The following is a 21,959-nucleotide window of genomic DNA, read 5'->3' on the forward strand; positions in this document are numbered from 1 at the left end:
AGCCCTACTACACACGAGAAAACAATGCTGAAGCCCCCCAAAAAAACTACAAACAAAAAGCCTCCCTACAAGGCAGAAAGAGACTCCGAAATTGTCACAACTTGTAAGCAACTTTGCTGAAGCAAGTGGCATATTTTAGGAAATGTTAGCATACAGAAAGGAAGCCAGGTGCAAGCAATAACAGTTGATTAGTAGCTTACTTAAAGGGGCCCTGAAACACCCCCTTACAAATCCGTAGCTTGCATTGCGTCAACCAGTGCACCCCCAAGTAACCTTCCGTGAGAATTCTGTTCAAGCGCGAAAAATGAAACAGAGCATTCATCTCGAAAGAGGCCTCTTTTGCAATACAGGGGTCATAAAAAATGAATGAACTAAGCACTATTATCATAACGTGGTCTTTTCTGTTTTTGTTCGGTTATTTTGTGTGGGTCATTCATTGACGCAACCACGCTAAGTATTGATATTTTTTGTGAACCTGCCGTATTAGCTGCCCTGTATCTTCCTTATTTTTGCAATGGAATTCACTTAGTTTTCACACTACCATTGTATGTTTGTATTTCTTATATGCTGATTTTTGGTTTGCCCAAACTTTGTACCCCCACTGCTCTCTGTAATGCTTCGGCCCTGAGAGTATATAAATAAACAAATTACCACCCAATGCAGCACTGCACTCGCTGAACGCAAAACTGTCCACATTTCAGCCAACCAACCTTTTAAATCGCAACACATTTTATTTCAAAACTCACTAGACAACAAATTCGCATCCCGCGATCGCTAAATCAGCCTCTAAGAATCCCCCAACACTGAGTCTAACGGCGGGGAAAGCGAAAGCAGGGGGCACTCCACAGGGTGCCCAACTAGGTGCTCTGCTGTTCGTAAGCCGTGTAGATCCTCTCCTTCATGATCTTGTCCAGCCTGTCCACGTCCACGTCGGGGTACTGCTCCTTGAGCAGGGCGCGGTCGACGCTGGGGAAGCGCTTGAGGATCTGCATGATGCGGCGGCGGTCGCAGCGGCGCCGAAACTCGAGCCGCTTCTGCATCTTCTCGCGGTACAGCCGCAGGAACTCGTCCAGGTCCTTGTCCCGCCACAGCAGGAAGTAGCCCTTGGGGTTGCTCTTGCGTGGCATCAGGTGCTCCTTCAGCGCAAAGCTGCACAGTGCATGCACAAGCGAACATGCGTCACTCCACTAACGCAAGACGGCCAAGCAGAGTTGCTCAATACGACTCACCGGGAAGAAGGACTAAGCCCAGCCGACCAGTAAACGTATTTGGCGGAACTGCTCTTAAAGGGGGGTCTACAGATAACCCGTTATCGGAAACATTTGTCTTCATACTTCGTGAATGTTCTCATCTAGAAAAGATCGTCAATTACGTCTGTGGCATGCGCAATCAATGTGCACTAATGACCTCTGAGGCCAACGAGAAAGCAGAAGCAGCGCACGTCTGTCTAACTAATACCTTATCTGCACGATACTAACACGCCTCTGATTGTAATGCACACAAAAGTTTACTATAGAAATTTGAAAAAAAAAAAAAGAGCAGGCAATCGTGTGCCCTTTGAGGGTCACGGCCGTACATGTACGGCATTGGCAAACATTTTCAAAATGGTCAATGACGTACATGTACGTCATTGCTTGTATGTTTAAAAAGCACGCCTTTTTCGCCAACTTCTCTTGCTTGGCATGTGCTGCCACACTTCAGAAATACGTCAAATTTTTTTCTTGCGCCGATGGCTCTTCTTTTTATTGTTTTATAATTTCCTTCAGCGGCGCGCCGGCTATCGCTTGCGTATCCGGTAATGAGGGGGTGTGCTGGGTATCGGCCACCGGGCGCTTGTGCGCCTCTCGCTTCTTGCGCCTGCCACAGACCAAGGTCGCCTGCGAAACTGATAAGGCCCTTTTCTCCTTTTTTTGTATTTTATAGGAGCGGTGCGCCGTCTATCGCTCGCGCATCCGGCCGCGTCTGCGCAGCGGCTGGTTTCGGTATCGTCCTCCGGGCACTTCCCGCTTTTTGCGCCCGCGAAACTGATGTCTATCTGATTTCGATCCACTCAAAAGGTGCCGGCTTGTTACTCTCTCGTTTTTATTTAGAATTTTTCTTGTGTTACTCATAAATAAACCAAATGAATGTAACAACACAAACAATCTTTTTGTCCCTTTATGGTCACCCCCTAAAAAAATTACAATATTTTTTTCTCGAAATAGATTCATCTGAAGAACTTAAATCAGCAATAAAAAAAAAATCGACCCTGGAGGGTCACATATGGCGAAAAAATTCAACCCTCAAAGGGTTAAAGGAGTGCTGACACGAAATTTTCGTGTTACGTTTTTTTTTTGCTGCTATGGGTTCCTACCAGTCCACTAATCATATAATGTCACATTAGACGGTCGATCACCGCGTAAACAATCATTTACGGCATCGTTTATTCATGTCAGTTTCGGCTTCGACAAAACGAACGCCGAGCGGCCACCATGACAGGAGATATCACGTGACGTCACCATTCTTGCCGTATCGCTGCCGCTCTGGAAGCGCGCGCGAGCGAGCGCACACGCGTGCCCAGATCAGCCGAGGTCTTCGCCGTCCCCACAGGCCCGGGCAGCATGACGTCAGTCCCAAAACCATGACGTGTACACACGGCATAGCAGCGCGCACCACCGCAGCCAGCGCGTCGGCTACGTCACGGGAGCCCCGACGTCGGCAGTTTCGGGCGAGGAACAAATGATGTCATGCTGGCCCACTCTGGGCTTTCTCGTGCGGGCGAAGATTAAAATGAATTTAAAATATGTTATACTCAACGGCTACTGTTGAAACTTGCAGGGAGATATCTCCTGATAAAAAGGAAGCATTTTACATATAGTTTTCTCAGCTTTGAAATTTCGTGTCACTACTCCTTTAAGGTATGCTCGTCGAGGAATAGGTATGCCAAAATTTACTCTCACGATGTTGACGGATTGTTTTGGATTGGAGTCAGTTGGATTTTGAAGGGAGTTTGTGTCTATGGCGCCGCCGCTAGGTGCTTCGCAGCTGTTTTGCGCCCGATTGTAACGTGCACACAAATTTGAAGGCTACTTTTAGAAAAAAGGCGCGCATTACAATCGTGCAAATAATACGGTACACAAGTTACAAAACTCCCCATAGGACCCGACCCCAGGTATCAAAAACCGGTACACGGCAGGCACCCCTGCGAAGGCCGCAAACAGGGGCAAGTTGACTAGCCTGCCATTATTCGGCAGAAAATTGATGCAGTACTCAAGAACTTGCGGCTGCTGCTGCTGTAAGTCACAAAAAGCAAAACCATGAAAATGGAAGTAAACATCACCCAATTTAATGTTTTCGAATTTGAAAAGCAAGCAAGGTTTCGTTATTAAGTAAATGTTCAGCAAAGTTCAGTTTTTGTCTGCCAGATGGCGCGCCAAACCCCTTGCCCCTCAGCTTTAACGAAGCAGGGGTGCTGCACGGCCCAGATTCTGAAGCAGAGTTTCGCAAACTGGTGTACATTTAAGAACTCTGACAATGTGTCGCTCCACAAACGCAACGAGGAGGCCAACCATGGTTTACTGGAAGCAGATGGATTGTAGCCCGACCCCAAACGTGATACTCCATTCTGAGAGCGATACAAGCCAGGCATTTCCGGTGCGATGCAGAATGTTAATGAAACGTGTTTGTAGACTGCCCCCTGCACCTAAAATGACCTAAAATGTAACAGACCACACTTCTTATTTACAAAAATAATGTGTAGAATACACCCAAGAGAACCTATTGCAGTAAAAAAATCCTGGGACACCTCCACTAATATGAAAACTGAGGAGAGGCGAAGCATTCAGTGTATAAGTGTATTCAAAGAATGTAAGTCTCTCTTGCCGCACGATGCGCGCTGACTGGGCGCCGGAGAAGGCGGGATTGTGGCTAGCAATCGGCTAGCGTCACTAGATCCTTCCTAGCCTTCGAAGATAATCTGTAAACATAATCTTTACCAGGAACACATGGGGTGGGGGTGTGATTGTTCACGGGTGCGTTATCGTCCATAATGTGGTTCCGATGCTGAGTGCTCGGCGTCTTAGGCCTTGGCGTTATTGCCAACGGAGATGAAACCTGTAAGTCTTGTGTTGCTAAAGCATGAAGCGTTCTAGCGCAAGACGTTGGAAAACGAGTATCCCGGTGTGTTCTTTTAGTAGGCGTGATGTTTTCTAGCATGAGGCTTGGAAAACGAGTGTCCCAATGTTTTAGTACCGTGACTACATGAGACGCCAACAGCATGAGCCCCTAAGGTGCTCGGCCCCTAAAATAAATCGCGGGTCTAACACAAATTTACGCACTGATGGACTTTGAAACGAGGCTGTTTGTATTGAAACCTGCAGTTCTACCCATTAGGATACTGAAACCGAACAGCAGGGCTATTGTAGCAGTTGCTCAGAACAGAGGAGGGAGTGTTCAAAGTGAACCAGTAGGTGGCACCAGGTGCGTACAGGAAGTGGCAGGATTGCACCCACAAGGGAACGAATGATGATGGTGATGATGATGGTGGTTGGATTTTTTTGACGCAAGGCCAGCTGGGGCAAAGAGTGCCAACCAAAAGTAGACAACACAGAAAAAGTAGGTACTAAAATGTGCACGCCAGAATAACCGTAAAATCAATTAAAGGCAATGGTGATGGCTGGTGGATAGGGCCAGTTTTGATCATGCATGATAGGAAATCAGGTTTAAAAATGGAACGAAATCTCACACCCAGAATAGTACCACTTTTAAGTGAGAAGCCAGGGTTGACGACGACGACGATGACGATGGTAATGCTACGATGCAGGTACGAATGAATCGGCAAGCTCACTTGGAGTCTAGCATAGTATGTCTGACCAATGCGTAACTTCTCAGTACATCATACCACACTGGACAGACAAAGGGGAAAGAGTTTGGAGGAAGCTGAAGGTCTGCCTTAAGTGTGTGGAATGTAATAGCAGTGTTACCAGGCCCTCATCTGCATTGCATGAAAGCTTCCGCTCCTGCTCGCACCCCACTCGTTGGGGAAGTGGGGGTTTGAATGGGAGCTGTGCAAGACAATGCTACGGGATCACCAATGACGGTGGCTCTTCTGCGACACAGTGCCTCTGACACTACGTGTTAGTAGAACGGATGGAACAGGCTGTTACTGACGAGCGAACTGCCTCGCAAGTAAAGGCGAAGTTAGCTAGTGCAGGGCACAGCAGAGAGGGGACAGAGATGAACAGGGAGGAGCGACCCCCAGGAGGGCTGTGGAGGGTGCGCTCACTTGCAGACCAGGCCGTAGATGTTCTCCTTGGGGACCCAGGGCTGCTCCCCGGACTCGCCCGTCTCGAGCAGGTAGTAGGCCTCGTTGCGCTCCCGCACCACCGCCTCCAGATTGTTCATGCTCTCCTTCACCTGGTGAGAAGAGAACACATGCAGAGAACATTTATGGCAACAAAGTGGAAGTTTCGTCTGGTCAGTACATGGTTTCAACCTTGCAAAAGTAGCCTTCAGATGGGACTACGAAAGGACAACAGGACAAAGCCTCGCAGATTAGTCAGCATTTTGTCCTGTTGTCCTCTTCCTTAGTTCTGTCTATGTGCTGTTTCCACAAGTACACTTATGATTTTGGGGGCTCAACGCACTGAAGCTACACACGCCCTATGAGGCATGTTGTAGTGGAGGGTTCCAGATTAATATCGACCTCCCAGGTAGCTTTGACAGGAATTGAGATCTTAACACACAGGCGTTTTTGCTTTTTGTCTCTATCAGAAAAGCAGCCACTGCGGCTGGGAATTGAACTCACGTCCTTGGGCTGACCAGCACAATGCCTCAGCCACTCAGCTACTGCATCGATTTTACAAGTACTTAACAATACAGCGCGACAGAAACAAAGAATTAAGCGAGGCACATGGGACGAGCGCTGATTTCCAACTGAATTTTTATTACAGAAACAAGCCAAATTAATACAAACACGCAAGCACACATCTACCTACTTCTCATCGTAGGTGTGTGCTTGCGTGTTTGTATGAATATGGCTTGTTTCTGTAATAAAAATTCAGTTGGAAATCAGCGCTCGTCCCATGTGCCTCGCTTAATTCTTTGTTTCTGTCGCGCTGTATTGTTAAGATGAATCACCAACTAGCCCAATACCACACTTTGCTTTACAAGTACACTTCGGGTCATTCGACCCCTTTGCTTTGACACAGAAAATCAGGAAGGCTAAAATGCTTCCCCTCGTACCCCACATTTGTGGTTGAAATCAGTCGTATGTAACTACAGAACCGTCAAGCCTATCCATGCGCCTCGTTATACGAATTCCCCCAGCTTAAAATGCCATCCCTCAGCCCAGTTTATGTCAAGATGACTGGCACTTAAAGGTGCACTACAACGTTGAAACAAGTTGTCTTGAAAAACTTATCATCATCATCATCATCATCCTATCTATGCCCACTGCAGGTCAAAGGCCTCTCCCATGGATCTCCAATTATCCTGGTCCTGTGCTAACTGCGACCAATGTATCCCCGCAAACTTCTTGATCTCATCTTCCCACCTAACTTTTGGCCGCCCCCTGCCACGCTTGCCTTCTCTAGGGATCCACTCTGTTACCCATAATGACCAATGGTTATCTTGCCTTCGCAGTACATGCCCTGCCCACGTCCATTTCTTCTCCTTAATTTCTACTAATATGTCCTTAACACTTATTTGTTCCCTGACTCACTCCGCTCTCTTCTTGTCCCTTAATGTTACACCTATCATTTTCCGCTCAATGGACCTTTTTCCAGTAGCCATCTGCGCATGCGCGGGCTGCCGGTCCGCCATTCTTGGCAGGTGCCTCGGGCAGTGTTGTGTGTGTGCATCCTCCTCTTGTCCTGCGTTCTGCTCGCTGGTTTCCCCTTTTCTGAACATTATGATCCAACTAGCCCAGCAATTCACTCTCTTAAAATAAATAAAAGCGCGCCCCTCGGTTTCCTGCTTAGGGAGCGGCTATAATCTGCACGTTTTCTTTTCTTTTTTTCTTTTTGTGGACTCCTCGTGGTGGGTTCGTACGTGCATACAATAATGGCTTTCTAAGAAAAGGGGCGAAGACGCTTGAGACTGACCACGCTGCCAGCACATGGCTGCCAGTGAGGGGGTTACGAAAATGAAAAAAAAAAAAAAAAAGGGGGGGGGGGGGGGGGGGAGCGCTTCGAACACAGCAGATTAGTCACGACAACGTTCGCCTGCTACCGTGACATTCATGTGAAAGGTGCGGGTGACGGGTCAGTGCGGGAGGGGCTGCGGGACCAGGATATTTTGTGCACGAGTTCTCCGAAAGCCAAACTTTCTTGGGGGTGCGCCTTACAGCCATTTTTAGTTCGCCGTGGCGGCCGCTAGAGGGACCGGTACTGGAAAGAGGTCCATTGCTCGCTGAGTCGTCCTCAATTTAAGTAGAACCCTCTTAGTGAGCCTCCAAGTTTCTGCCCCGTAGGTGAGTACCGGTAAGATGCAGCTGTCATACACTTTCTTCTTCAGGGACAATGGTAGGCTGCTATTCATTACCCAAGAATGCCTGCCGAATGCACTCCACCCCATTCTTATCTTTCTGATTATCTCTGCCTCATGGTTGGGATCCGGGGTCACTGCTTGTCCTAAGTAGGTAGATATACCTATTCACTTACCACTTCCGCTGCCTCGCCACCTATCTCAAACCGCTGTGCTCTTCCGAGGTTATTAAAAATTACAGTGCTCTAAATACAAAGTTACCACCTGCAGCAGCAAGAGTTATTCACTAGTGCAAAAAATGCTAGAAGTGTGCAAAACTAGCATTGTTGCTGCCCAACATGTTCACCTTCACTACTACTACACGTGACATGTGGAGAACAGTGAAACGGGATAGCTAGAGCGTGCCTTGAGCTTTTTTTTTTTAATAAAGCAGCAAAGCATGCAAACGTGTGAGTTTATGTATTTGGGAACTTTCACTGACCCCACTTTTACAAAGAGGCAAACTTCAGCTTGTGAACAGCATGAAACAGGCTGCCTTTCTATCTGAGGCACTAAGCTTTGTTCCAGTTCCAATTTCAGTCAAGTGTTTTGTCTTGCTCTACAGTGGAAGACAAGATATTTTTTCTCATTCTTGAGCGGCATACTCAACACTGCAAGGCGATATCTACAGATGACGGCTGGTTTGGGACTGCTAGCAGGTGGGCATGCATGGCCTGGTCAATGCGACTGCCATCTGTCCTCCAAATTTTCCCTCCATTTTGGCCTTGGCACCTGCCTTCGTCATAATAAGAACAGTCAACAGTGATGAGCCATGACAGCAAAAGCAAAGATCACCCACCCAGGCGTACAGTGCACAAATTTTTCGCGTGCACCAACAATTTTATGTGCCACGTGTTGTCAATACACTATTTGCATTGAAAACGTGCACCATGCTCAAATTCCTGCTTAGGACTTGACAGGTTACTGTTGAAAGGCGAATGCCATAGAACTTATCGCATTGTTCAAGCGGTCATAAAGGTCATCAATGAATCCACAAAAACATAAACAATGTGTTTACAATGATTGCTGTTCTTCCTGGCACATACAGAAAAAAAGTGCTTCAACTTAAATAACTGCCATTTCACAAACGTCATGAAAATAGAAAAAAATCTCAAAAAATTAGTACATCTGCCTCTAAGGAAAAAAAGAAAAGGAAACAGATGTGTCTTTCAGCTGAGATGTTATAAGGAGGAACACAGAATGTAGCCACCCAACCCCTGCACAGCTAAATGCGGCTACGGTGCACGCAATATAGCTGAAGCGGATTGGTGGAGATGATGATGCTCAAAAAAAGAATTCGCGTAGCACGCGGTGACTTGCTTTTATTTCTCAGCCCGGCACTGCAGACAGCGTTTTTTCTTGAGAAAGCAGGTGCTAAAATCAAAGCAAACGGCAAAGAAAAAAAAAAAAAAAAAAGACATTCGCATTGGCATGGCCACGCATGCGCACATGCAACCAAAGCATCTTGCCCTCCCCAGATAACACCAAACATCCTAAGGACATCCCAAAAAAGGACCTAAATCCCACGTCCCAAGCAGCACAGCCTATGGGCATCCCCGGGACTTCCGCACTGGGATAGCCCTAAAAATGTCCAAAAGTGGCTGTGATTGGGATGTGTGCGCAAGCACGTGCGTGCTTTTATGTTGATTCGGTCAGCCCAACGTTTTATTCTTGTGTATAGAAGAATAAAACGTGTAGGTGCGCATAGTGTGGGTGAAGGAGGTACAGCCTGTACAGCAAATGCCATGCACGTCAACCTATGAAATAATAAAGCACACCCGTAGGTAGCGCGCGATTGTTATGGGAAGTGCTTCAGAGAAAGGTTATTAATTAAACCAACTAAAAATGCTGCTTTCGGGCACGGCAATTTTCTCAGGGAGGAAGGACCCAACATTTGACACATCAATGCCGGCCGTGCTCTTGCATGCCTGACTTTCAGGGCACACATGTCCTGCGCAGCTTTAGGACGCAACAGCAAAAAGAAAAAATCTTCGAGGTGTTTTTTATTAACTAGGAAAATGACGACTGCATGAGCACACCCTCTCCATGTTTACACACAAAAGAAAAGAAAAAGTATATCTACAGCTACAATCACATCCGTCTCTTTATTTGCGTTTCTGCTCATTTCTGTGTATGTTGCCTTTCTCAGCAATAAAGCCTTAGTTGATGTCTAGCACTCGTCCTGTGTAACTGCCTTTTCTTGTGTCGCCATCTTGTCGCGCTTTTTACCCCGTCAAAGTCGTTATACCAACTAGCCCAAATTTATGCTCTAAAGAGTTCAGCCCTACGAGCCTCCCACATTGCAGCGCCATCTAACATTTTCGAAAAGAAACAACACCTAACCTGTTGGAGACCTTGTCAGAATAGACAGTTCTACTAAGAAGCGACACTAGACTTCAGAAAATACCCTCGTACGGAAACGAAACTGGCCGCTGCACAGCTGGCAGTGTTCAAGGCTGATTGGAAGTGTTCTCCCTGTCTGAACTGATATCGACGACTCGGAATTATCCTTCGACTTTCAGCTGGTGCTGTTACCACAGAAGTAAGGCGTGGTTGAAGAGAAATCATGAACACTGTGCTGCTTTTCTTGAGGAACAGCAGTGGGCAATGAAGAGGCACCATGGCAAATCAGCATGCAGTTGGGTAACTACACAGTGGTGCCAAATATGAATTTTGCAATGCAAAACGAAACCGAAACTGCTGGAAACTGGTTGATAATGCCAGAGACCTGCAGAAATAAGCTTTGGCAGAATAAAACTACCCTTTCTCAAAACCAAAGTTCACTAGTGGATAGCTGGCGTCGTTTTCAGGTAATTATCACCTCTCAACGCTATCAGATTACAAAGCAGACCGCACAATTTCATATTTGACTAGCTGGGAGCCTTTTGATCAAGAAAATTTGGTAGTAGCGCAGCCTAACCACGAGCAGCATGCTTTTTTGTCAAGTGGAGCAGCCACACCCCCTTTCGCAAAAATACATGCATCTGATCTCTCATCCAAAAAAAAAAAAAAACGGTGCCAGAAATTTAAATGTTGTCTAATCTGGAAATTTTAAACTGACTCTAAAACTTCAGTGCCTAGACTAACCTAACCACCAGGGTGCACTAGGTGCACAAGAAACTACTACAACAAACCGAAATTGGCAATATAAAGCATTAATCTTGAATGAAACCAGGCGCAAACGTAACAGGACGCAGAAAGGAGTACACAGGACAAGCGCTGCGTCCTTTCTACTCCTTTCTGCGTCCTGTTACGTTTGCGCCTGGTTTCATTCAAGATGCATTTCCAACTCGCCCAGCTTGCAACTCTTCTGCAAAGCATTAATCACTGGTGATCGACTTGAATAGGCATGGTAATGAAAGAGTTGAGCGTAACCCTGAAGAAGATTGTGGCAGCTTTAGCATACCAATCAAAGCAAATCACATGTGACGAGTCAATAACTATCCAAGGAGCTAGAAATGGGAGAAGAACCCTTGTAAAAGGCCCATTATCTGCCAGACTGAAGTCATCTTTAGTGGTCCATTACCACACGGAAAATTTCACATGGGACAAACCAGAGGGTGCATCAATCAAGCATCAATTACAGGGCATGGGAAGCTGCTGTGCCACTCAAGACAACGGCATTCCTTTCTGTGGCTGAGGGGCTAAGGCGTTATGCTGCTGAGCACGAGGACGCGGATTCAATTCCCAGCTGCGGTGGCCACTTTTCTGATGGAGGCGAAAAGCAAACACGCCCGTGTGTACGAGATTTCGGCGCACGTTACAGATCCCCAGGCGGTCAAAATTAATCCGGAGCCCTCCACTACGGTGCACCTCATCGCCTGCGTTGTGCCGGCGTGTTAAACTCTACAATCAATCAATCACCTTCCTTTCCATTGCCATGACTGCACATGCTTTGCGCACATCGATAAAATCAACATTTTAAAGAAGAAATGGAGCTGGCTTGAATATGCGGTTGTCAAGGCATTAGTTATAACCAATGCAAAAGGTGACAGTGGCGTTGGCAAAGCTTTTGTTGCCTTAGACAGAAAAAGAAAAGGGCCCGCTACATAACTACCCCATGAGCTGATCTCGCAGAAGTGGTGATTCCAAAGTTGTGCAATGTTTGCACAAATCCAGGTGATAGTTGGCCCTGTGCCTGTACTTCTCGAGTGCCCTTCATTGCACATTCCCACTGACCTTACCAACGGTATATAGGACATCTAGTGAAAAAGTAATGATACTATTATTGCAATTGTTTATATTGGCGTTTCTCAACCATGAGTTTGCCAGGGACCTCTCCAGGGCGGGCAAAAGTAATGGGAGAACTCGACATGAACAATGTTGATTCGTGTTAAAATGTCAAACAATTTGCGCTTTCGGTTAAAGTCACCCACACGCTTATTCAATGTCAGACATGCTTATTTTGTGTCTGACCTTCACGCTGATGCGTGTCATGTTGTGAAGCAATCTGCTCTTGCAACTAAATGTCACCAAGCCTATACGTATACAGTCATGTCTCGTTAATATGAACGCCTCCGTTCCCCAGAAAAATCATCCATAATGTGAGTTGTCCATAATAACGAATAAAGGTAAAAAATACAAACATTAAGGAACACATGCTAAAGGCGTCTCACTTTTGAAGTGGCACTGGCATACTTCCTTTTTCAGCTGAGCGGAAAGCTTGGTCCGTTTAAGCTTAACACAAGCCATTGCATCCGCCGAACTGACCAGAGAACTGACCAGGACTTGCTCATTCCGGCGTAGGCCGCACCGCGAAATCTTGTTTAACAGGAAAGGGCACCCTGTCGTCACTACCCTAGAGAGTTGCTCGCTGATCACGAATGTTCTTGATCTAATACGATGGTACTGGCAGGAAGAGCGTTCCGAGATAAATACATGCTTAGGTTTTGTAGGCTTCCTCCTACAGTGAATTTATGGTACGCAATGGGCCCTCTGGAGGTCACAAGTCATTCTTTTTATTTTGCTTTGTGGACCAGTGTCCACAATAACGAGACAAAAGTGCCTGCATCTACCCGTTTCGTCCCCAAAATAGCCGTCCATAGTCCGAACTGCGGGTTTCTATATTAACGGGGCAGAATTGCATGGCGAGAGACTGGTCGCCGCAGGGGTGTCCACATTAACGGGGTCCATATTAACGAGACATGACTGCACAATGTTGTTCGTGTGTCTGGCTTTCCCGCACAGCTGGCGTGTTATGCAAAAAGCCAACCTTAGAACATGTGCTACGCGGAAAAATTAAAGCGTACAAGTCAGTCAGCAAAGCTACCTTTTTGCATAGCAAGCAAAGCCTGGCTAAAAGAAGAAAAGAACGGGGAGAATGGTTGTGGGAAGGGCTTCGCAGACCCCCATTTGAGAACCATTGGCCTACATGACTGAGTCCATCACGAGCTTTGTCATCGCTGCGCAGATCAATTTGCATAAGTGTTGCATACACACTCTCCTAAGTGGTAGCACCATATGCTAGCTCACCCTTCTTTGTGGCGATCTCTCACCTCGCTTTTCTGACTGGCTCTTTTACATCATGAAGAAAAGAGAAGGGAAATGGGAGAAGAAATACCAGCATTAATTATTTATATTTTGATATGAATAGAGCATAATTTTTAATAGTGCGAAAGCCACAATAGCAATAAAAAGTGTCACCTCCCAGTTGGGATGTCATTTCAGCCTTTAGTGCCCCCATAACAATATATCACTAGGCCTAACTACGGCCTTTGTTGCCAAAAGTAACCTGGCATTAAAAAAAAAACCCTAACTAGTGCACTGCTCTTAGAAATCGGTGACATTTAACTGCATCGACATAAAGCCTAACTACGTACATTTTTGCATGCTGTGAAAACTTCACTGTGGTTACTTTAAAACAAATTGTGTCACCAAGCTCGAAATGCTTCTCCCCCCCACCTCCAGGGAAGAAAAAAAGTTCAGTCTACTGTCCAATGCATTTCACTTAATTAAAATCGAAGAAATGTTAAATACACACCACTCATACAGTAAAACAAATGCAATAAATCAATACACGCAGCTTAACTACAAATATGATAAATATGTATCGCAGCAACACGAGCAGAAGGCTGCTCATAAGGCAACCAAAAAGACGTGACAGAAACATGGCACTTTTGTATAAAAGTGGCAATCGCGTTAAAGCAATTGTTTGTTTGTGTGTGGCAGGCAAAATAATAATAATAATAATAAATGCAGAACACCGCAGCAGGAAAGAAGAATTTCAAATCATTTTTGAAAAGTGTGAATGGCAAGTTTTAAGGGCAACACAAGTGCGCCGAGCATCGGTGGCCTCCAGACTAGCAAACTCGCCTTGTCAATGCGCTCCGGGTTGGGGAAGAGTTCAACCTCGTCCTTGGCTGCCTGCTCCATGGTGAGAAGCATGTTCCTCTCCTTCAGCAGCACGTACCTGCACAAAGGCCAAGGCGTAAGTTGCGTCACAATCACTGCGCACCCACTTAAAAGGGACTTTAAAAGGGACCAACTTAAAAGGCACCGGCTTAAAAGGGACCTGACCACATTCCTATGGCACTTACAAATTCATGACCCACAAGCGTAGAAACCATCGTGCACCTATATAAAATGTTTTCCACATTTGTGGAAATTTTCCAAAGGGCCAAGTTCGCTCACTTTAAATATACATAGGGTTGTCCGTCTTCAAGTAAAACCTGACGTTACCCGAATTTCACACCCCAAACATGTTTGAGCAGAATCGAATTAAACCTGATTTCTCCCCAAATGAACCTTCACAATCGTGCGCTGGCAGTCCGCCGTTCTCAGCCAGCACTCGCTGGAAGCAAGCCCCACAAACACACCTTTCGAACTCACTGACTATTGGCATGACTCTACCGCTTGCTACTGCACGCTGGCAAATGCTGCGCTGACATTGCTGTACCAGAGTCCTTCAATGCCTTTCTGGTCATGAAACTTCGCCGTCACGCTATGGGAGAGCTTCGTACGCTGCCACGCCGTGGCGCTGGTATTGATTGGAGGGCAGCCGGGGGCGTGGTGAGAGCGCGTTTGGCAGGGAACGGACCACGGAGGAAGATAAAACAGACGCTCACCACCTTATCAGCAGTGCGCTTTCGCTTTGCGTGTCGTGGGCCGCTTAAATGGACTTGTCATTTTGTGAGTGGTGAAAATCTTGGTGCGAACGGGCATGCTGCTACTGCGTTTCTGCCTGCCAGTCTGGCTACAGAGCAGCGGCGGCCGCCCGATGTCCTTTGATCTGCGGTGGCGCCACTCGCGGTAGCCTTTGTCCCCGTACGAAACTTGGCCCGGAGTTTCATGACCAGAGAAGCATTGAAGGACTCTGGTTGTACCTACTCAAAAAATGGAAGCTGTTAATTAAGTCAAGAGCTGTTATGCCGGACTTCTGGCTGAGATGCGGTCAATGACTGGACAGGTCCCGAATGGAGACCGACATGTTGCGCAGTTGATAATTTAGGTAAACAAGGATGCGTAAAAAGTCGATGACCACATTTTCGCGAATAAAATGTTTCATCTTCTGGAGGTTATCAATGCTCTTAGGGTCATCATAACTGGGTAACTTCAAACAAACCGCAAATTTCAAAGAGTATTTCCTAGAAAACCCTGATTTCCACCCGATTACTGGCTTGAAACAAACACCAATTTTAATGCATTAAAGTTAACAAAATCGTGATAACTTCTGATAAAACGAACCGAGTGTATTTTCTTAGTATATCACGCAAAAAAATTCAAATTTCGGAATTGTTTGACAAAAAAACCTGATTTTTTTTGCCCCGATTTGAAAAAATATAAAGCCCGAAGACGAGCAACCCTAAATATACATCACCTCTGTGCTCAAATAAAAAAAATTTAACTCTAGCTTGTAGACAAGGAGTGCCATCTAGTGCAAACTAGCTAAACTAAAACGTGTTTCTTGTTTATTTCAGTACACAAGTGATACATTTCCAAAGCAAGGAAACTGGGCCGTTGGGAACATTTTCATGGACCAGTAAAATTTTTTGTGTTGTAGCAGGATGGCTTTCAGGCCCGTAAGTCATATAGAAATGTGGCCAGGCCCTTAAAGCCTACAGTTCATGATTAAAAGCCACTCCTGCGTTTCTGCTGGCCAACCCTCCCAATTTTGTCGTAACCAGTTTTAAGTCGTAGTATTACCGCTTTGTACGTAGTATTTTCCCGCCACGTGCAATTTTTTGAGGCACCTTAAGATGTGGTTGATAGGGAAAAGGAAAATACTATGCGCAAGACAACAGTACGGCTACAAAAATGACAGCTGTGATGTAATTGGGGGAATAATGAAAAACAGGGTGTTAACTTCTCGTTAGCACTCAAGTGGCAGGATCCAATGGAGCAGGACCCAACGGACCCACTATAATTGCACAGTCATGTTTCTTCGCAGTCGCTTTGGTCAGCTAGACGAGAAAGTTGCGGGTCGATCACCACTGCTTCACGTTATTTCCTTAACAAGTCACTTATCTGTCGGACACTTGTGTTAAAAGTAGCATCACGGCTATTGGGACGAAACGGTCGTTTTATGGAACCAAGCTTTGATTCTGTCTTTATAGGGCCTTTAAATAAGTCGCACATTCTGAGAGAGGCCTTCTAAGTAATCACAGCATTGACGCATAATCGGAAACGGCAATTGTACAACTAAGTTGACAAAGTCTTGTTTAGGGTGCCAGTTGGTGTAGTCTAGAATTAAAATTTAGCACACGTCACCGTATGTCGTGCACCAATGTATGGTTTGTCTTTTTCCGCTCTCCCTGTCCCCAATCCAAGTACGCAACTCATGTTAAATTTGAAGTCTGTTACAACTAAACACGACACCCACCCAACTAGGTTGCTCTGGCCAACTTTCTGTGCAATTTTCCAGCTTTCGTTCGACCGAAACTAGCAAGGAGTTTCGGTTCCAGAGGCTGGCCAAACTTTCACAAAGAACCTGTCTACAAAAGGCAATGCCACAGCACTGTAGCCCTTGTGAGCACTACAGTTTCTGTCAAGGCTCCCAAAAGAAAACAACGCTCAAAGTTTCCGTTTTCCCAAACCAGAAATCCTGTTATGCAAGAAAAACTGGCATCGTAAATTTGCAAACAACAGCCATCGCACTATCCCAAAAGAGCAGCCTTTAGAAACATGGTAAAAATGCTCGCATCAAGCCACAACCAAATTTGGTGCCAACACTGATTGCACTAGGGCTTCCAAAGCAGAACTTTCAACCACTGTTTGTCGGACGGTCGCAATGCCCCTTACCAGAGCTTGTGCAGGTCTGAGTTGCTTTTGATGCGAAGCTCATCCTTGCTCCAAGGTTTTCCTGCAAGTCGCGCAAAAACAAAAGTTAGACCGTGGAATTAAGCGGCATTTAAACTGGGTTTTACACACCGAAGTTGGCTACAGGCCACATCACAGTAAAGGACCGAGCATTATTGCAGGCCAAGGGGGTGTTTCCAATGTGTCACTGTGTTTCACCTCCCTTAGAAAAATGACCTCCACTACTGGGAGTCAACGTTGGGTATTGGCGAAAAGCGAAAGATAAGTGTAAGCCGGCAAACGGCAAACCACGATTGAAATTTCCCGCAAAAACGAATGTCTGGTACAGTGGCAAGTATCTGAAACAAAGTTATATATGCGAAATACAGGGGAGTTATATATTATCTGAAACAGGGGAGTTATATATGGGCAATTTGTACACACGTGCATACTTACATACAAGCAATACATACAAGGTATAGTTATGAATGCGCAAAATTGGGTGTTATGTTTTCAGTTCAGTCCATAATTTTGTGTTTCCTGTGCACAACAAACCAGGCAACGTACATCATTTGACTACCCGTTCATAAACACAACCCTCTTTTTATGTGACGCGGGTGTACATCATTCCCACCAGTCCGTGTCTTTCCAGATAATTCCAAGAAATTGCTCGAAGCTTGGGAGTTCGTCATAAAAAAAGTTAAGGGGTCAGTCTTCTCAGTCCAATTGCCCCCTTCGACAACTATGCTCAGACGTGCCATGCAAGCTTCACCCTATGGCTGGTTAGTAGAGTTGGCTTAGAGTAGGGGCGATTTAAGCTCAGAACAAAGTGATGCTGCTTTTGCTTATATTTTTTCACGTGTACGCTGTCTGCGACAGCCTGAATCTCTTGCATGTTTTTATTCTTCGTTCTGTACTTATTTCTTAACTGTAAACTAAACATCACAGTATTTGTCTATCTTTTAATGTTCTGTTTACGCTCAGGCACGATGTTATTGCACGCGCCACAGAAGGTTTTTCTTCGTTCTGTATTTATTTCTTATCTGTAAACTAAACATCACTTTCTTAACTGTAAACTAAACATCACAGTATTTGTCTATCTTTTAATGTTCTGCTTACGCTCAGGCACGATGTTATTGCACGCGCAACTCACAGAAATTACCTCTATAACTTCTTTCTTGTTTTCTTTCACGAAAGAGCCAACTACTGCTACTCAACAAGCGGAAACCATGCTGTATGATGGTTAGCTCTGCATTTTTTCAGGTCGCCCTCGCTAGTCCAATGCAGCGTAATGCCGGCTTTTACCGTGTACCGGCGCGAATCAGCATGCAAAAGGACTGACATGCACATGTTTTTTTTTTCTTTTTTTCCAAATCACGGTCAATAAGCAGCAACGCAGGGAGACAGACCCGCACGAACTTCTTCAGCGCCCCAGTTGCCTTTCGGCTCGAAAAACTCCATCAGACCTGGCCGGACGCATGACGTGTGGAAGGCTGGAGAACACGTAACCTGCCAGTTCCTATCCGGTGAGGGGAAAAAAAGCGTGGTCAGTATTTCAACCCATAGAGATTGGAATGGGACGATTTGTAACGGAACCACAGCATAGTCGTGCATGCTTTGAAGTGAAGAACACATCACCTGTTTAAGCTTGCCGTAAGCGACGATCTTACTGCGGCCTTGTTAACCAATAACCTACAGAGCCCAAGACATTTGTTCAAACAACTCATCTTGCGTGAATTCTCCTACTTTACGCCGTTTGATCGCATGCGAAATGTAAGCTATCGTGCACGCAAGAAATCACACTGCCCGTACATCGAAACCATGCGGAAAAGCACAAGCTGTTCCCACTGGATTAGTATCATGGTATGAGTGACTTTATGGTGAATTTGTTTGTTGTAACGCGTCCTCTAGCGGCTTAAAAAAAAAAGAAGAAACAGGTGTTTAGAAAATTAAAGCGTGGAGGGGCAAAAATCCAATATTGCGTTTGACTTTATACGCTTGCATACACCTGGAGTGTGAAAGTTTGCATACCATTTTTTTTTTGTAGATATGTAAACGCATCAGCTTAGTTTCGGTTTAGCGTTACCGCTATGGCAATGTTCAGAGAGGTAAGCGTTATCCATGGACCTACTAATTTATCTGCCCCCCCTCCGCTACGGAGTGAATATGTTTTTGTTCTACGTGTCATTGTTTTCTAATTCAAGAACAACGTTAAACGTTGTCCAAGAGTATGTAAGTCTTTCTCTGTGGTACGCACGTTTAACCAGAGCCCTGCCTTTAACTTTTTTTTCCTCTGTGGTTTCACAGACCATTCACAAGTCCTGGAACAGGGAAGCCCAGGACAATCCCCCTCAGTGGGTATGCACCCTTGAAGCTGGTAAAGTGCGGTCTTATTTTAGGTCTGACTGTTTTGGATTATACATATTTAAAAATTCGGTTGGGTATTTTATTTTCTAAATTTTGGGATCTAAAATAATATAGGTCACATCCTCATTAGGCACAAAACTTCTTGGCCAATCCCCCGCGTGGGTATGTGCCATGGTGGGAGGCAACCAACCAACCAACCAACCAACCTGTCACGCTGTCACGTAGTCGTGCCATCGCCTGTCTATGTAGCAGCGTGTGAAGTGCTGGAGGATTTGCTGAGTGGTTCCGTGCTCGACTGCGAAAGCGGAGGTCGCAGGTTCGAATCCCCCGTCAGTCCATATTTTCTTTGCCAGCTAAGCTTACCCGAGTGTGGCTCTAGCCCTACCCCTTCTGAACAACGGACCTTGCTCTCTGTTAAAAAGACATGGTCCGAACGACGAGGGAACAACAGTTGCCTTCCTAAAACGTTGCGATGGGCCTTGATGTGCTGCCCAGAGGAACACCTGGGGAAGGATACACCTTTTTCTTTTTTTTTTCACGCTCCTTGTTTATTCGTTTGGCGGGGCATCGCCTCTTGCACGGCGCAACGAATTAGAGGAACCGCTGCGCGCATGTGTTGGTAGGCAAGCAGCTAACACAATACGAAACGAAAACAAATCAAGCGCCGCCGAGAGAGAGGCGACCTCGCATACATTGCCGGGCTCGGGCTCGATCACCTTGATCGAGACGAACGAAGCGTGGCGAAAGTACGGTCGCGGTAATAAACGGAGTTCTCCCCCGGCGGGGATCCAAGTGCTGCGCGATCGGCGGTAGCACGCCGGATGCGGGCTGCGTCGATCGCCGTGCCGCTTGAGTTGGCGTGCGGCGGCAGCGCGGTGTCAGGTGTAGGGCTCCGGTTCGTTCACGGTGCAATGAACCTGCTACGCGACAGGCTGCTGCAGCGACGTCGGCGGAGGAGGGGCATTCCTCGCCACGAAGCAGCGGCTGACAGCACTTTCGTCGACGTTCGCGTGCACAACGCAGGCAGCGAGGGCCGCGGCGGCAGCAGCGCTCCGGGCGATCGATCCGCTGGGCGGTGTCCGCCGGACGAGGGGGCCGTTCTTGGCCGGCGACGAACAGGTGCTGCCAGCGCCGTGGGACGTTCAACTCGCGGCGCAGCCCGGCGCTTCGCTTCCGCCCCAGGGCGACGCCCCGACGCGGCGGCACTCCGCTGGTCAGCCGGTGCCGTGGCGACCCGCGCTGTGGTACCGACGGCACTGCTGGTGGTGAGCCCGTCTTTCGATTCCCTCTTCGTCCGACGCGGTCCGAGCTCCGCGCTCGTTTCGTTTATATTTCAGGCTCGCTTATCGCGATCCATCCTTTGTGCGCGGCGTGGGTTCATTGAACCGCTGGGGCCCCCCGCGATGACCGCGCAGCGCGGGTCGCGGCCGCGTGCTCGCTGGGGATGAGGGCGGAACTCCCTGATGCGGGCACGAAGCAAAGAAGAAAAAAGGAGAGCGGGCGAGCCCGGTGGTGATGGTGGGGAGCGCAAGTGCTTGCGGAGCTCCGTTTCGTAGAGATGCTGCGGGGCGGAGCGTTGCGTGCGCGTTTGCGCGTGCATTGAAAGCATCGCACTGCCGGAGCCGTGAATAGACCTAGTAGTATATCAGTCCTCAACGTTTAATTGTGCATTCGAACAGCGGGGGCTTTTTTAATTGCAGCGGAAGCTTCTTCCGGGTAGCCGGAAGCCGTCGGAGACTCTCAGCTGGAAAACCCCCAGGGTTGGTGGGTGTCCTTCCCGATCGCGTTTGACTCGGCGCTTCAAGCCGCCCGTTGCAGCCCCCCAGGTTGTGCATGCGAGAGATAAAAGCCGTTGTAAACACGCGGATATGCCTCTGCGCGCGGAGTTCGATATTGGATCAGCGCTCCTTTATCAGATAACAGCCGGGCTAGTGCTGCGCCGCGCGTGAAGCACAGCAGCGGCGGTGGTGACGGCGATGGCCTTAGCGGGCACCCTTTGGCACCTTGGTCTCCGGCTAGGAATGCGCCTGACGCCGCCCGGCGGGCCCGACGGCGACGAGAGGATGCTGCGGGGATCCCAGCTGGGCAGGGGCCGAGGCGGCAGCCTGAAGGACTCCGAGGAAGGACCCAGGTGCGTGTGCTGGTGCCCTGACTTCTGTCATTTCGTATACCTTCCTTCAACACGGCCACTTTTTCCTGCATCGTTCCAAAGTCAGTACGGTCGTCCACACACTCAGCTGGAACGTCAAGTTCGACTTCAGCGTTGAATAGTATCTGAAAAATAGCTCCTGTAGAACTGTTCAAACGAATGTGGAACGCTTAAGTGCCCCCTTTAAACTTCAGAGATATGTGGAAGTTGTGACTAAATTACTTCACGCGAAGGCAGCTGGAGGAGACGATGTGTGGGTACGGCGTTGTTCCAGCTAAGATGGTGGACGACTGTATTTGTTTGTGTTTATGTTGTGCATGGCGAAATATTTAATGTGCTCAGTTTATTTGTACATGTTTGAAGTGACGAGACTGTGAGCTTTTATTTGTGGAGCGCGTTAGTTGCAAGTGAGCAATCGAGCACTCTGTCGGTCATCTTACCGCGATGCAAATCGAAGTGGAAATCGACTTTCTCTACCAGCAGGTCATATGTGCTGGCATGAAAACACATATTCTATGTAAACAACACCTGCTTGCCGTGCATTGTGTATGAGGCTGTTTGATAAAATGCGACACTTACAAGAGGGCCCGGAGAAAACTGTGGGCCAGATGTAAGCATACAGTCTTCAATTCAAGCTCTGTGCACCATGCGCTTGTTGTGTGGATGGTGCAATTGTACTACCACTGTAAACTATACTTTCAGTTTC

The 21,959-nt window shown here is 47.1% G+C and overlaps 2 protein-coding genes across 3 annotated transcripts in view; one reads left to right on the forward strand and one right to left on the reverse strand.

Moving 5' to 3' along the window:
* Positions 1 to 711: 711 nt before the first annotated feature.
* On the reverse strand, positions 712 to 18,600 carry Mrpl47 (mitochondrial ribosomal protein L47). Its single transcript, XM_077679405.1, has 6 exons — positions 18,376 to 18,600; positions 18,147 to 18,256; positions 16,741 to 16,801; positions 13,816 to 13,912; positions 5,264 to 5,394; positions 712 to 1,149 (listed from the first exon to the last, which is right to left on the reverse strand). Exons 1-6 carry the CDS (start codon positions 18,462 to 18,464, stop codon positions 858 to 860), a joined length of 780 nt encoding a protein of 259 aa, XP_077535531.1. The 5' UTR covers positions 18,465 to 18,600; the 3' UTR covers positions 712 to 857.
* A 1,499-nt stretch (positions 18,601 to 20,099) lies between these two features.
* LOC144147307 (kelch-like protein diablo) overlaps positions 20,100 to 21,959 on the forward strand; it is a 28,213-nt gene continuing 26,353 nt past the window's right edge. Inside the window, exons 1-2 of one of the 2 annotated variants that reach the window (XM_077679410.1) lie at positions 20,100 to 20,369; positions 21,124 to 21,235. In XM_077679410.1, the coding sequence (XP_077535536.1) occupies positions 21,126 to 21,235 (110 nt within the window). In that variant the 5' untranslated portion in view covers positions 20,100 to 20,369; positions 21,124 to 21,125. Of the gene's footprint in view, positions 20,370 to 20,400; positions 21,236 to 21,959 lie in introns of those variants that run through there. The other variant, XM_077679409.1, reaches the window with a different exon arrangement.

Source organism: Haemaphysalis longicornis, unplaced genomic scaffold (assembly GCF_048455015.1).
Source record: "Haemaphysalis longicornis isolate Haplotype H1 unplaced genomic scaffold, Haemaphysalis longicornis Haplotype H1 scaffold_7, whole genome shotgun sequence".
Taxonomy (NCBI): domain Eukaryota; kingdom Metazoa; phylum Arthropoda; class Arachnida; order Ixodida; family Ixodidae; genus Haemaphysalis; species Haemaphysalis longicornis.

Bases quoted from the DNA above. Each gene is read 5' to 3' on its own strand.
- Mrpl47 (XM_077679405.1), bottom strand. From the start codon at position 18,464: ATGAGTTGTTTGAACAAATGTCTTGGGCTCTGTAGGTTATTGGTTAAC. The intron at 16,802-18,146 runs GTCTGTCTCCCT...CGCGACTTGCAG, and splicing joins CGCTGAAGAAGTTCGTGCGG to GAAAACCTTGGAGCAAGGAT. The intron at 5,395-13,815 runs GCGAGTTTGCTA...TCTTCTCACCAG, and splicing joins ACCCGGAGCGCATTGACAAG to GTGAAGGAGAGCATGAACAA.